Below are 16690 nucleotides of genomic sequence, written 5' to 3'. Positions count from 1 at the left end.
GTCGGCTTTGGTGACCAGACAGGAGATGCAGCATGGCACACATGACTCATGAGGCTGGCTATTCTTGTCGTCGGTGGTCTCTGTCTAGCATCCCCTATATATATATATATATCATCATCATCACCGGAAGTTCCTTCTTTAACTAGCACATCAATATCTAGCAGTAGCAGGGGATTTTTCTCTCTGCTGGAGTTAGTTAATATCCTCCACTGCATTTACGGAGTTTCTCGTATATACCATACCATACCATAACAGCAGGCAGTCTCGAGCTCAAGAACATGCACCAATATAGTATACTCTAGGCCAACGACCCCTGATTAAGACACCTGGATCGTCGATAGAGCTCTCACCGAGTGGTGAGAGTTCGATTCTACCATGAGCGACATTTCGGGAGTTGTAAATAGTGATTGCATGACGGGTGGTTCCAGTACCACGCGTAGCGGCCCTGCTCCCCACTTGTTCCACCGAGGTTTGTGCAGCGTCCCCCGGGTCTCTAGTGGATTCGCTCCGCTCCTCTTTTCCAAAAAAAAATATAATATACTCTAGCAAAGGGCGAATTAAAACATCCTGTCAGTGTCAGTGAGGTAATATCATGTCACTTGAGCTAGTAGATTTCTCTCTAACATTCTTACATAGGCCTGTGAGGGATGGGATCAATAGAATCAATGACAAGTACCACCAAGGCAAGTGATTTAAAATTACTTAATAATTTAAAATTTTAAATTTTAAAAAATTACATTTATTTTTCAAGATTACCCTTAATTAAAGTATGTTTTAAAAAAATAAAAATTTAAATATAATTTATTAAAAGTTGTAAAAATATTATTAAATATGAAAGGTAACTTTAACAAAAAAATTATTTAATAGTTTATAAATTTTTAAATTGACAAGAATTTATTAAATAACTATGTTTTAATGAAAATATATTAATGTTAATAGTTTAAAAAATGGATGAAATAATTGTGGATCCTATTTTATAGTATAAAATCAGATCTTTGAGACTTCCACTCGATGGGCAGAAAACTCCTTAGTCGCTTGTGTCTTCTCCTTCCCCTCGATGATCTTGAGGCTACTCATCGGCTTGGTAACTTGAGACTGGAGTCAAGGTTTACAACAAATGAGATATTTATTAATATATAGGAGACTGTATATTAACATATTAAAATTGATCATATATATATATATATGTTAAAAATGATAAATTATATTTATGATAAAGTATGAGGAATTTAAACCTTGAATCTTCAAGGGGTGTTTTTTTCTAATTTATCTCGTTTTTTCTAAGTTTGCCAAAACTTTAGTAATATTTGATTGGATATTCTTGTTTATACTAATTAACTAAATGACGTTAGTTTATTGACTCATCATTTATCTATTAAAATATCACATGAGTTCAACTTTTAACTAGTTTTTTATATGTTAAAATGCATGAAGGTTATTAAAGCATTTTTAATTTTTTTCCTGGTTCAGTCCAGCCATTATAACCTGCTGCTGCAGTTCCTCGCTTCTTCTGCTTTCTCTGACCTCAACTGCTCCATCGCAGTTTTCTCTTCCTTCTGTTTCTTCTTGTGATCAAGCAAGGAAGTGTCAGACTCTTTAATAGAGAAGAACATAGGGCCCCAACTCCGGCAGCCACTGTGGTTCAACTGCAGTTACACACTGCATATACTCCTTAGTGGTTAGTATAAGTTCATGGTAGACAACATAATCTGGTGTATATCCCAAGCCATAGAGAGCACTGCTTGGATGAAGATGGCATGGCATCCCATTGCGGCAATTGACATACTCTCCAACACCTTTCAGCCTTGCGGCATTGTGGAAATATGCTGAACATATGGCCTTCCGCACCACATCCCAATCCATCCCGCACGATGTCAGAGGGATATGCAGGGATTTGAGAATGTCCAGCAATTGGGACCTAACTTCCCTTGCTTTCTTGAGACCTTTGACATGCAAGAAGTGATCGTTACACCAGTCACCACGGTACTGGTTTGATTTCCACTGCTGGTACACATTTAGAAGTGTCAGGTGATCAGATTCAGGGACAAAGAATTTCTCCCTCGCTGCATCACTTTCCTCTGCTCGGTCCTTTGGACGGAAGAAAACTGATGGAACTGAAAGCATTGAAACAATAGTTAGCACTTCATTTATACACTCCAGCTGCTCCCCCATCAGTAACATCTTCGCCAGTGGCGGATCAAGGGGAAACTCAACCATTTTCCAGCCAAGGTCCGTGAGGCTGCCAACATTATTCAATGCACCCAGCACCCAAAGTTGGTACATAGAGTTCAGAATGTTCTCCTGAGGAGGCGGATCCATGAAGTCAAAGTCCAATAGGTTCTCGACCTTTAATGATTTAAGCAGCAGAACCACATTACCAAGGTTGGTCCTCTGGATTTCCGGAACAGGGTTTGGGAGCATTTCATTTTGGTAGGCTGATTCTGTGTACAGACGATAGCATGTACCCGGACCAGTTCTGCCTGCTCTCCCAGCCCGCTGATCAGCTGCTGCTCGGCTGACTGGAAAAACTTGGAGTGCATCCATACCCATCCTCGGGTTGTAGACTTTCATTTTGCCGTAACCAGTGTCTATTACATACAGGATTCCATCCACCGTTAAAGATGTCTCTGCAATGTTGGTTGCCACGATGCATTTGCGAGCCCCATCCTCAGCTTTCTGGAAGATCTTAGCTTGCAGGTCTGCCGGCAACTGAGAGTATATAGGCAGTATGGAAAGCTTGGGCACAGCCTTGCTGGTCGATGTAATTAGCTGCTCCATACGCTCAGCGAGGGCATAACAGGTGGCTTCAATCTCATCCTGTCCTGTCATGAAGATGAGAATGTCACCAGGAGGGCTGGTTATGTGAATTGTCATAGCCTGCTTCACTGCAGCTTCAACATAGTCTTCACAAGGTGTTTTACTGTACAAGATGTTCACAGGAAACGTCCTTCCAGGAATGTGAAATATTGGCACACTGATGCATATGCAGGAGGCAGTTAGAAGGATATAGCTGCAGGGAAAATTAAAACTTTGAGCACCTCAGTAAAAATCAAGCTGCATACAAATTACCTTCCAAAAAAGTTGGAGAACTTTTGTGCATTTAGTGTTGCTGATGTAACAATGAGCTTAAAGTCACGCCTTCGAGCGACAACTTTCTTCAATATACCAAACAAAACATCAGTACTTAGTGACCTCTCATGCGCTTCATCCATGATAACAACACTGCAAAAAAGATGTGCCAAGTTTCAGAAGAATAATTCTGGAAACTACTAAATGTTGATCAATCTGAAATAATAACTGACAATGAAAAAAAGTCTTGATGACTGGAATTCAAAACCATTTCACACTCACAAGGAAGAATGAGTCATTTATAAAGCATTAATAAGTTTGATAACACAATTCCTGATTAAGGTAAATGCTGTCATGTTCTGGCTTACTTTATTTTGGGCAAACTCCAATGCAATTGCACCATCATATATATTTAACTGGAACAACTATTAATCCTGGCAATTCCGAAAAAATACCTACATTTCATACAGTACCAATACCATTTCTACCTAGTAGCTTGCAGCCTCTATGGCATGAAATGAAATTGCTTAAACAAAAACCATTGGAACTGATGTGTTAACTACAAAGAAATACAAAGAGACTATCTGCACAAAGTAATGTTCAGAAACATTAATGCATCTTCTTTAAATGGAGAAAATAAATTAAAACTGAAAATGCAAATTTGGCAGAAAGTTCACCGGTATTTGTCTAGATCAGAGTCTTTCAAAGTTTCTCGAAGAAGTACACCATCTGTCATGTACTGAAAGGAAAAAAAAGAAGAATTATCAAACCCAACATGTCATAACTTGAATTATCTGCCCCAAACACACAGGTCTAAAATGAGAAGCATCCATTGTTATGACAGAAATATCTGCTGTGGGAAGCTACTAATAACAGAACTATTCGAATTTTTATTTATTGTGGTATTCAAGGTCTACATGAACATTCCTGTCTGGCAAGAGAAATGGTAGAAAATGGCAAGTTATAGAAACAAAACAGCACCTAAAAGCAGGTTTTTAGATGGGGCCTCCACTATATGCACACAATCTAGAGTATTCCATTTAATGAAAAGTGCTAGTAAGTCAACTAAGATACGTCCAGATTACAGTGACAAGAACCTAACAAAGAGTGAGGAATAATTACAAAGAACGATATATGTAATAAATTGAGTTAATGAACAACCAGCCAGCACTTTAACTTGGCAACTAAAGAAATTTATCTAAAAAGAAATGCAAGAGACGTGACGAGAACATAAACAGAAGAAATGTCACCTTTATTAAAGTGTTTGGTCCTGTAACATCCTCAAATCTAATGGCATATCCAACTTTGTCACCCAATTCAGTGTCCATTTCTTCACTTACTCGCTTTGCAACACTCATCGCCGCCACACGTCTGGGTTGGGTACACCCAACAATCCCACTCCGTGTATACCCATCCTCCAGCAAGTACTGTCATGCGTGGTTTTCCTTATTATAAGAATAAAAAACAGATCACTTCTAGCAATGCATAGATAAAGTATACCTGTGTTAGCTGTGTAGTTTTTCCTGAACCAGTTTCGCCGACCACCACAATAACCTGATTTTCACGGACCACCTGCATAATAGCCGACATACAGTCAGAACAAGAAAAAACAGCAAAACATCTAAATGACAGGAATAAGATTGTGTATGATAAGAAAACTTGCATCAAAGCCACCAGGCTTTACACATATAAATTGAGTTAATACTGTAGCAAGAAATAATCCACAAAAAAAGCCTCTCTACCATAAGTTCGAAGGTTCATAAGAAAACCATAGAAATAAACTGCACAATAGAAGTTGGTATCATGATGAAATTATCATAAGCACTGCAGAATTTACTAAAGGGAGCAAGCATCAAAGAGGTGCAAGAATTTGTACCAAAACAAAAAAAAGGTTGTTCCCCAAATATTATATCTGAAGCATATTGATGGCAAGGATTAATCTACAGCAAGGAAACTAAACCTGCAGCAACTCTTCGCGGACTGAAAATATAGGTAGATATTGCCTTTGTTGCTCTATGGACCTTGACTTAGCAAATTCACTGACAGCTTCACCCTTTTGCTTCATGTGCTGAGCAAACTTTGCATCTTCCTTGAAGTCAACTTCACCATGCTCTCCTACTTTGACTGTATCTGCATCAACCTAAAATAGAGATACCATTTTATGAGAAAACTTTATGATGATAATACAATATTAGCTAACACTTAAAAGTTGCTTGGGACATCAACCTGCTCAGCTGTTTTCTCAACACCTAATATATCTCCGAGTTTTGATCCCGCAAGCTCCCAGAACCGTTGCCGTGACTTGTTCATGCTTTGCTTTTCATGAATATCCCTCACCAATGCAGAACCCTTTCGTGATATTATGGCCATGTCTGATGTGGGATCTTTTATAGGCATGACAGGCTCCACCTGCTTTGTGTAAACAGCCCTCCCATCAAGGAAAGGAGGCTTTGTATCTAGGAGGCAAGAAGATTTTTCTGTTAAGATTCTTCTTCTCTGACATGTACACTAAAACTTCGATTTTTTTTTCATGAGAAAAAACCAAAATTATTAACTCAACTAATTTCTGGCCTTCTTCAATGCTTTGGTTAGTGTATTTGATGACAATTACAGAATCAATTGATTTTTAGCATTGACACTAACATTTATTCCAACAAAAATAAAAAAAATGAACCAACATACCATGAACAAGCAGAATAACTCTGTGCTCATCTTCATTCTCAAATTCCGTCTGTACCTCTGTCCCTCTAACGGCTCCAGATCTCAAAAGCTGCCGGTCTTCCCATTGAGCATTATCAACAGTAAGTTGTGACAGCTTCTTACTTTGGGCAAGGGTCATTAGAGATCCATCTTTTCGAGTCTGCCAGCAACAAAGAATAATAACTTTTAATAAACAAAAAAAAAATTTAGAATTTCACAAGGAAAATAACATCTATGACAAAATATATTGGATAGGGAGCATCGATTAGTATGCCTGAATAAGAGTATCATAATAATTATAAAGTACAATGAAAGATTCGATTCATAAAGCTCAACAGAAAGATTTGTACCACATTAGAACATTCATATACTAAAAGGAACGATACAATTAAACACATACCAACTTCTTTGCCAACTCTGCTTCTTCCTTCCGGTATGATGCATCATCCCCAAGAAAAATTGATGAGCTAACAGCATCAAACATCGTGTTAATTTCTTCTCTGTCATACCTACATGTGATTGATACAAACAGCGAGAGATAAGGATGCAATCATTCAATCATAGAACATTCATCTTTAAAGGTAAATCCACACAAATAAAGAAATCGCTTTCTATGTGTCACCAAGTCAAATTAGTTTTAGATTCTATTAGGAGACTAAAGCAACCTCTTGAGATCCACAGAAGCTACCACTATTGCTCAAACAAAAATAGGAAAATAGGAACCAGGAATCTCAAATTTGAAAGCCAAGTCAAAGGGCCATAACTAAGCATTAAAAATAATTTGTCACAAGCTACTTAATTAAACACTTCGATCTTTCCAATTCTCATTATTTAAAGTAAACTAAAATCATTTGCCTATTACCAACTCTCCAACCCGTATTAACTAATGCTAAAAGTTAATTTTTGAAGTGAGCCATAGGCTAATTGGAGAATACCTGATATTCAAATCCTCAAAATTTAAGAACTAGCATAACCTTGGCATATAATATTAAATGTGACAGATGGCTCTTCTAAATGGGTGGAACAAACAAATTTCCAGTGCATCATATGAGAAAAAAAATACATCAAACTTGTTGACAAACAGTTACAAGTTTCAGTCTATCACAAACCATTTATCAGAACCAATCATTAATCACATAATGCCTTAAAAAAATAAACTGCTTCATTTAAAAAAAAATACCATATTAAATTTGGGGTGCATTAAAATAACATGAAATAAATAATTTGTGTTATTTTGTCAATAACATGATTTAGCCAAAACATCTTTGACTTAGAATGTGAAAATTTTACAGGAGGTTTAAATTTTAACAAGAGTCTAACAGTCCAGAAAAAATTTGATACCATGCCCGATCAGCGTTATAATCCCATTCCTGACGCATTTCATCTGTAATGTTGTATGTTTGTTCAAGTGCCAAATTGTTCTTATCAACCCCATTGTCCTGCAAGGAAAACAAAAATAAAAATCAATGATTGCATAAGACACAAATCATTATAAGAGAGATTCCACTTAAAAGAATAACAATTACAGCGGAGAACTCAATAAACAGTACATTCTACACATGGAAGAATAGAATGCAGAGTTATTAGATATTTCGTAATAAAGATGAAAAAAGTCACAAAACCTCATGAATTATAGTAGTCTACAATGTTGAAATTTATTAGGCTGACAATGTTGTCAAGCTGATCGCTAATTTCTTTTACGCAAATAATTGTATTGCAAAAGATAACATAGTCCAAAAACAAAACCCATTTGTCAGAGACTCGGGGCTACAAATTCTGGCATTTGTTGCAGAAAAGAAGAAAAGAGCATCAAAGGATCTGAACAACATACTTGCAAAGCCTCCTAGCAAAGATGCCAATAATAAAGCAGCAAAACAGAGAGTAGACGAATTTATTTGCCAATCACTCAAGGTTTTGGTTCACATTCAACAAGGAATTAAAAGCAAGGAGCTTGATGACTAATGCATCAGATATTTCAAATAATTCTGATTCCACCCTCTAGAAAGTCTGTCACCTGATATGGGTAGGATAAATAATAATTTGCAACATTGAGGTCAGCAATTCAATCAATTTTGCTGAAATAGGTCGACAATAAGCAAATATAATAAAAAGGGTCTTCTTGATTAAGAATTTTAAAGCCTTTTTGTTTTAGCACAACGCCATAGCAAATTTCATTTAACAGACCAACTTACCAATGGTCTCAGACTGTTCATTGAAACAATAGACTCACCTCCCAACCAAGAATTTCCTTTTGAGCTACTTTCAAAACCATTAAGCATTCACACTTCTCTTCAACTTTCTTTTATTTTTTTTATTGATCATTCTTTTGACAAATGTCCTGAAAGGATATATGAGTTTATTTTATGAATTTTTTACTTTAAACCTTTGAAAGTTCAAAATTGTATAATGTCACCATAATTTTAAATTTTCACATAACTTCTTCCTTTATATTTTGCTTTTCATTGCATGAATGGATTACTTACCCAGCCATGTGAAAGTTACCAACACAACAACCCTCTATAATTTTGAAGTATTGCCCTTTGAATATTTTTCTAACCAAAGCACTACGCTGTGACTGATATATTGACCATGTTGCTAATAGTTTCATTTCCGAAGGTTACAACTTTATCTCAAAGGAGTTTCATGCTACTATTGAAATGGTACTCATGGGTAGATGAAGGCTGTTGAACAGTGGAAATGGACAAAAGACCATTTAAGAGACTGGATGGTAGTCTATGACTCAAACCTTAACAGGATGCTAAAGCTAGCAATGGATAGAAACATTATTAAAAGATTTTCAGTATGTCTCATACATTCAAAGTTCATCTGATCAATATGGTTTTACAAAGCCGTGCATATGATTTTCGAGACCATTCTTAAAGAAAAAAATAATAACTGACTGCAAAAGTAGCTCTTAGCTAAAATTGCTAGAACGAGTATGAGCATATTAGTAATACAGCCCCCTCCCAACATTGTTCCTCTTCTTAGTAAACAAATTCAAAATCAAATAAAGAATCCAAATTCAAAATTCAAAGATAGAAATATTACATATCTAGCTAAAGGGAATTCCTATGACAAGCTCCCTAACAACTATGTGAGAAGTAAAAAAAGAACAGATTTCACTAATTATTACCTCCCAAATTGTAACTGAAGAAGAGGTAGGCCGATGCATTCTTTGACCACTACTAGATTCAGAAGCTCTTCTACGGGAGCCCGATGCACGTATTGGCACCGGAGAAGGAGCAATATGATCCCACGGTGAAGCTGTAACAAAAGAAAAGGTTAATGTTGTTTTTATGCCCATAGTGTAAAATTGTGTTGGTGTGTTGTGTGAATAAAAACTGAAATAAACTAATTCTCTAAGCAGATTAGAATACACTGCCTGCAGAACGAGGTGTATTTCCACCCAACCATGGAGACACTAACCGTGCATCTGGTGATGCCCCAGCTAGCATAGGAGATGGTGATAAACGATTGGGCTTGTAGGAAATAGAGCGGCTATCACGACCATCACGACGAGGAGTATCATCCCATTGCCATCGTCCATCATCCCAATCAGATCTACCTGCACATTATAAGAAATATATGTATGGGCATAACATGCAGAGAATCCTCCATAACAAATTGATAAAAAGAATCCTCTGTGACAAATTGATAAAAAGAATTAGTAAAACTAATGAAACCAACCAGGCGTCCTTGAAATATGTTCATGTCGACTCCTCTTTCTAACATAATTTTCAGGACCCTTCTGCTTATGTCCAAGTATTTTATGATTATGCTGTCCACTAAGATGCTCTCTATCATAAGTAGAAAAGTATTTCTCCCTATGTTTTCCATGAACTTGAGGGTGAGCAGTCCGAGAATTTCTTGAATTTGGTGGCTCCTGAGAAAGTAAGGCATATCTTTGATGTTATCACCAAAAATAATAATAATAATGAGAATTAAAACCATGCATAATCACCATACAAGAAGAAAATTTCAATTTAATTTCATTAGCATCTCAATCCATAAGTGATGATGCATGTTGCAACTGATAGCAAAATCAAATTTGCTAAGAATTGCCCACGCAAATGCAGATGCCACATAATGAATATGGCCAATTATGAATCCAATAAAATGTAGCATGAAACAAGATAATAGTGATTGATACCTTAAAACCACAAAGGCAAATACATAATAAAGTTGAAAAATATGAATAAGAAAAAAGTATGATAGTCACAACTATTGAAGTACATTATGACAATTAAAAAAGAAGAAGAAGAAGAAGAAAGAGCCACCAAAATAATACAATGTAAAAAATAAATAAATAAATGAATGAATAACAACTAAATACAAAATAGAAATCAAAAGGAACAGAAACCTTTTGAATCTGATGCTTCTTAAATGAAATCAAAACTAGACGTGCGCCAAAAAAATAAGGAGATGGACGGGAATATTAAGTTAGGGAAATCAGGAGAAAAGGGACAGGAATATCAGTTATGGTACACAGCGTTTAAAGATATACAAGAGGGGAATGAAGGAATAAGACTTCAACAGCATAGTTTCAAAACTCCCTCAACTCCCCAGATGAAAATGTGTGTGTCTATAAATATACTAGACAACAATTGTAAAACCATTAACTTGGTTATTCCAAAAGAGTTATAATATGCACATTTGAAAGATGAAGTAGAAGAAAAAAATGCAATGAATAGTGTGAATAAAGGCAATAAGGTAATGAGTGGTAGCAAACCTCTACAAATGACTCTTTTCACTATGAGAGATGGTCTTGTCAAATAAACTATACTACATAAATCAAGTTCACCTTCAACTCAAACTTCAATATAATTATAGAAATAACCTCATATCCCAATAGAAAACAATTCAGACATAGCCATATAAGGAAGATGTTATCTAATTATATTCATATACTAAAATACAATATATATATATATATTATGTATATGTATATGTATGTAGATACATGTATACCAGACCCTTCCCAGCTTAGCATGTGTTATGGACCCTAGCCAACCAAAAACCCAGTGTTCAACCATAAGAAAAATGACAATGTCAACATACCATTGCTTCTATGATGCTTGATGAAGTTCGACCTTGCTCAGCCTATGCCCTACAAACTGCAATTGCACCAAAAGCCAAAAAAATTAAAAATTAAAAAATAAGATCAAGAAAAACTCAAAAACTACAAGTTGAGACAAGTCTTGTGATGCAATTATTCATGTTTAGAGAACTTTCCCACAATACTTATGATACTAAATCACTAAAAAGAACAAGTAAGAACTAAGAATCTAACGCAAAATCAAAACATACAAACAAATTAATAAAATTATCTACTTTGTTCCAAGATTTTTCTAAGTAGAATTAGAACAAAATAGTGAGAAAAATAGAAGCTAGAAGAACAGCAACAAACACTGGAACTACAACAAGCTATTGAGCTTCAAAGAAGACAGTTCATGGGACTTCAACTCCATGACATCAAAACCAGAAGCTCACTCTCAACTACTCCATCAGATGGAAGCCATGAAGATGGATCACCATAAAATGATTTCTTTATTAGTTATGTGTATGTGTGTATACATAAATTTACCAAAGTAAATTTTTTTTGGGAAAGTGGAGTTCATGTGTACTTTTATAAGGGGAATGTCCTACACCTAATGAAGCATAAATGGATGATCCAAGAAATGAACTTGAATAAATTAAGCTCTTAACCAGATTCACAATTTCCATTTGATGAGGGGATCATGACTCATGAGTGGAATCTCAACATCATCATATCAGTGCCATACTTTTGAAATTATATCCTAACAATGTCGTCGATGAGAAAGAGCATACCTGGTTGTAGGAAAACAAACCGATCCTACCCAATAATCAGTTAGAAGCCTGCCACTCTTCTGCACCTACACTGACGAACTCGAAGTTAACCAAAAGCTATATCATCTTAAAAAGTAACCAAAAAACAACTGGCTTGAACAACTGGAAGCAATATTTATGTTGTGCTATGTGTGATAAAGAATATTAGTAACAGGTAACTAGTATGCTTCAAGATACTACATAAACTAGCTTACAATTCTAGTGTTTCTTAAAATTTTGTCCAATGAACTTAGAATTAAATCAACAAATTGAAATCTGAAAGCCTCATTCTGTTTGCATCATTGGAAATGTTTATTTGCTATAATTCATAATCATTAGTCACACTTACAAGAACATGCACTCTGTCTACATTCACACATGTACATACATATATAGGATGGATGGATAGATAGATGCGTATATACATACATAGGTATTACTGATTTTCCACATGAAACTGCCATAGATAGATAAATAGATACATACATACATATTACTGATTCTCTAAATGAAACTACCATTTCTAAGGTTAAAAATCACAAGAAAAATTCTTTTAGTGTCCCACACTGCAAGTGGATTATTTCTTAACTTAACTAGCAGGAAGTTGTTTCACAAGTTGACATATAAAGCTTTAAATCATTGATACATTGATTTGATTATTTGAAACTTCTAAACCCTAAGAAAAAAAATCTAGGCCATAATGAATGTTTGCAAATCGTAATTAGTATGCCAGAACATCCTTGACATCTTCGACATCAAGCCATACCGGACCACTTCTCCCCTTCCATCCCAGTAATCCAAAATGAAACTCGGAAGAAAATCATGCATATAAACCCTGAGCAAGCCACCTTCTTTACTCTCTGCAAACATTCATCTACTTCAAGTTGTTCTATCAACTCCAAATCAGTATCAGCAACTGGTTTCCCATGATCAATCAAAGTATCTATCTATTTATCTATCTATGGCAGTTTCATGTGAAAAATCAGTAATACCTATGTATGTATATACGCATCTATTTATCCATCCGTCCTATATATGTATGTACATGAGTGAATGTAGACAGAGTGCATGTTTTGTAAGTGTGACTAATGATTATGAATTATAGCAAATGAACATTTCCAATGATGCACACAGAATAAGGCTTTCAGATTTCAATTTGTTGATTTAATTCTAAATTCATTAGACAAAATTTTAAGAAACACTAGAATTGTAAGCTAGTTTATGTAGTATCTTGAAGCATACTAGTTACCTGTTACTAATATTCAATACTTACCATTTTGGAAAACACATCAAACCCAAAATTTGTCCAAAATATGATTCCACAATGATTTTCTCATGTCCATTCAAATATTTATTCAACTCAAGACCACTATACAGGTATAGTTCAGCTAATCATTTATAATTATTTGTTTAACTCTGAGACCAAAAGTCAACCAAAAAATTTTATTAAAAATTTAGACCATTCTTTGCTCTATTCTCTATCCATTCATTTTGCAAAATTAAAAAAAAAAATCAAACAAATAAAAATGTTCTATAAAGACATAAATAAACATAATAATTACGGGAGCATATCAGCAAGGATCCACTTTGAAGCAAATTTCTCAAAAAAAAATAATTGATGTGAAACAAGGCAATTATTAAAATTTGTCACTTAGTATAATCTTCAATTGACACAAGACTTGTACCAAATTCCAATGATGTGTTTCCCAATTATAGCACACTGCAAGAATGAAAAAAGGAAAATAAAAGAAATAGGAGACAAAGAATAAGGCAGAAAAAATAATTGATGAGAAACAAGCCAATTTATTAAAATTTGTCACCTAGTATAATCTTCAATTGAAGCAAGACTTGTACCAAATTCCAATGATGTGTTTCCCAATAAAAGCACACTGCAAGAATGAAAAAAAAAAAGAAAAGAAAAGAAATATGAGACAAAGAATAAGCCAGCAATATGTGAATGACACACAAGACAACTCTATCTTCTCACACACAGAGCAAGTAAATATAAAGTCATCAACATAAATGGGAGCATACACACTTTCTTGTTAGTATTAGTTAAAATTACAGACAGAGCACCAAGAGAAGGCAATATCAAAGCAACCAGAAATGAATGAACTCATAAAAACACAGCATCATGCTCCATAGAATTCACTCAATGCTAACAGATTCTAAGCATGTGAAGGAGAAAGAGAGAAGACACTGGCAATGGGAAACGTACGTACCATGTATAGCAGAGAAGACAGTTGCCAGAAACCCAAGAGCACAGAGATTCCAAAAGCTTGCTGTGATTTTATCTCTTTGGGACTGTTTATCGAACACATGATGCGCATTAGAAGCCAAATATAACAAATGAAAAAAGTTATATTTGTGAAACAATCAATAAGGTTCTTCGAACCAAAAACAAATCAAATATAGATTTCAGGCAAGTAAATTCAAGACACATAATAATTAATAAAAAAAAAAGTTAATCTTGAAACCTCAAGAGTTCATTATGTTTTGTATAGGTTTGTGCATGCTCAATTTCTTATTCCCACAAACACAATTAGGCATTCAGATATCAGATAACCAACCAATCAAGCCAACCTCGTTAAGAATAAATAAGGTTCTTCAAACCAAAAACAATCCATCAACCAAAAACACATCCAGATCATGAATATATCAAAACAAAATCATCAAATTCAGTAAAAAAAACAAAAACTGGCAAATCAAAAGATCCAAGATCTCGATCAATCAAGACCTAAATATGTATCAATAAAGCATCGGATCAAATACCCCAACAACTGAACGAAATTCAAAGAAGAGAAAGGAATATAAACAAATTAGAGAGATGATCGGAAGGGATTCTCACCTCACCCGAGAGGGAACATACCGCTGGGAATCAAATCCTCTTGAACCGTCTCAGGGTTGAACCCGGAGATCCTGATCTCATCTCCTGCGATCGGCGCTGTATCGAAGGGATCGGCGATTGAATTAAGGTTTGGCGGCAGGATCGGGGATAGAGTCAAAGATGAAGCCCGAGACGGAGGAGGCCGGCGGGTATGGGGACAAGATTTGCGGATTTGATGATGAGATCTTTGATGGAGGGTTAGGGTTAGGGTTTGGGTTGAGGATGTTGGAGAGGGTGGGCGCTGAGGACGATGGCTTTCGTTTGATGGAGGGCTCTTTGATTACTCTGATGTTGGTTGTGAACCATCGGATTTTTGGGGAACGGTAGGATGAGGTTTTGTTTGATAGAGGGCTCCCTGCCGTCTGATCGGTCTATTGAACGGTCGGATGGGGTCATGCTTTTTTTAAAATTTGTTTTTCTAACATTAGTTTGTAAATTTTTGGTGTTGGTTTTAGTTTAAATATTTATTTTAAATTTATATGATAATATTTTATCGTAAATTTTTAAAACTAAATCAATTTAAAATACTAGAGGGTTAAGATAAATATCTTTAAATAATTAACACATATCCAAAAAAACATTTAAAAAAAACTGAGGAAAAAAAACCAATTTTTATTTTGCCATAGATTTACTATAAATATCAATTATATGTAAAAATATAATTGAACAGAAAATAATAAATAATAAAACATCATTTTACAAATATCATTTTCTTTTAGGAACAAGGCATAGCCTAGTGGTTTCCTACCTTGCTTGTGTTTGGGAGGTCTCGAGTTCAAAACCTCTCATTGTCGCCAATTTGTCAAAAAAAAAAAAAATCATTTTACAAAAATATAACTATTAAAAATATAAATTATTATTAAATTCATATATTAATCTATACATAATCGATATATATATATATATAATGCACCAAATAGGTGTGTATTTTACAAATATATATACTTATATATTATAATAATTATTATTATTTTTTTTCTAAATATAATGCACCAAATAGATGTGTATTTTTAAAAAAAAATCACAAATAAAAAATGACCAAATAAATTCATTTGCATATTTTATAAAAAAGTACATTAAATTTAAAAATAGGCTAATTTAAAAAAAGACTCAATGTTATGAATTTTGTATGGTATTTTTTTCTATATATTCAATGAATTATTAATTTATATTTTTATTTGGGATTTAAAGAAATTTTTAAAAAATATATTATCTTATGTAATTAATTAAGTTATTAAATTATTGAATATTCATTTATCAAGGTTTTAATGTATATATAAGCACTAAAGAATTCTTTTCATTCCCATATTGTTCTTGGATTTCCATTAATATAGGTCAAGTGCAGTTAAAGGAAAAAAAAAATCATTTTTTAGACTTCAAGCATGCTTAAAATGAATTAAAATTATCAAATTGAACCAAAATAATTTACATGATTTATATTATAATAATTATGAAAAGCAGTTTTGTTAATATGAAATTCAATTTTCTATTATATGATTTGTATAACACAATAGAAATTATGCTTTTATTTTTAGAAATATATTTTTGGTCTAGTAATAAATTTGAACTTTGTCAAAGTTAACTAAAAACTTAAATATGAAATTAGACTAATAATTAATAAAAAAAATTTAATGTATTATGGTATATATATTGTTATAATTTAATGAACCTAGAATGAAAATCTTCATTCGCAACGGTTTTTAATAAAACTACCGCAAAATGTTGATGAAAACCGCCACTAAATGAATGTAATTCGGAGTGCTTTTTATAAATTGTCATAATAACCATTGGAAATGTTGTATTTAATGGCGGTTTTACATAAACCACCGCGAAATGTTCGTCTCGAAATGCATGTTTTCTTGTAATGAGGTAGGAATGGGAGAATATCAAAGGTAGATGCAGAGATAGCATGAGCTGTTGCTCGGACATGGCTTGTTCCTCTTCTTGATACTGCTTGTGAAAGGTTGTCCTTCATTTAATAATAAAAACCTCTTTGACCTTGCAACGGAGCACAACCTCAACCATGCCTCGTATTACAAAAAAAAAGATGGAGATATGGATGGGCACATTGGATTCCATGCTGCTTTTTAAGGTGCTCGTATATAATGACAATTTCATTAATGAACTCTCAAAGCAAAGTAATTAAGTAGCTAGTGTGACACCATCTTGATTTAGTTACCAACCCGT

General features: G+C 34.2%; 1 protein-coding gene across 1 annotated transcript; it reads right to left on the bottom strand.

Moving 5' to 3' along the window:
• Window positions 1-1334: 1334 nt before the first annotated feature.
• On the bottom strand, window positions 1335-14759 carry LOC120273526 (pre-mRNA-splicing factor ATP-dependent RNA helicase DEAH7-like). The gene is given in 20 exon segments (XM_039280155.1): window positions 1335-1619; window positions 1621-2974; window positions 3070-3222; window positions 3747-3808; window positions 4320-4496; window positions 4570-4641; window positions 5030-5209; window positions 5296-5525; window positions 5752-5929; window positions 6170-6278; window positions 7111-7208; window positions 8903-9033; window positions 9152-9334; window positions 9457-9652; window positions 10828-10883; window positions 11599-11668; window positions 13302-13336; window positions 13437-13505; window positions 13839-13920; window positions 14465-14759. Coding segments are annotated over 15 exon segments (3267 nt in total). The 5' UTR covers window positions 10831-10883; window positions 11599-11668; window positions 13302-13336; window positions 13437-13505; window positions 13839-13920; window positions 14465-14759; the 3' UTR covers window positions 1335-1478.
• Window positions 14760-16690: the final 1931 nt, after the last annotated feature.

The sequence above is a fragment of the Dioscorea cayenensis genome, chromosome 12 (assembly GCF_009730915.1).
Source record: "Dioscorea cayenensis subsp. rotundata cultivar TDr96_F1 chromosome 12, TDr96_F1_v2_PseudoChromosome.rev07_lg8_w22 25.fasta, whole genome shotgun sequence".
NCBI lineage: Eukaryota > Viridiplantae > Streptophyta > Magnoliopsida > Dioscoreales > Dioscoreaceae > Dioscorea > Dioscorea cayenensis.
Note: the sequence above shows the minus strand (reverse complement) of the source record. Positions and strands in the feature narration are given on the sequence as shown.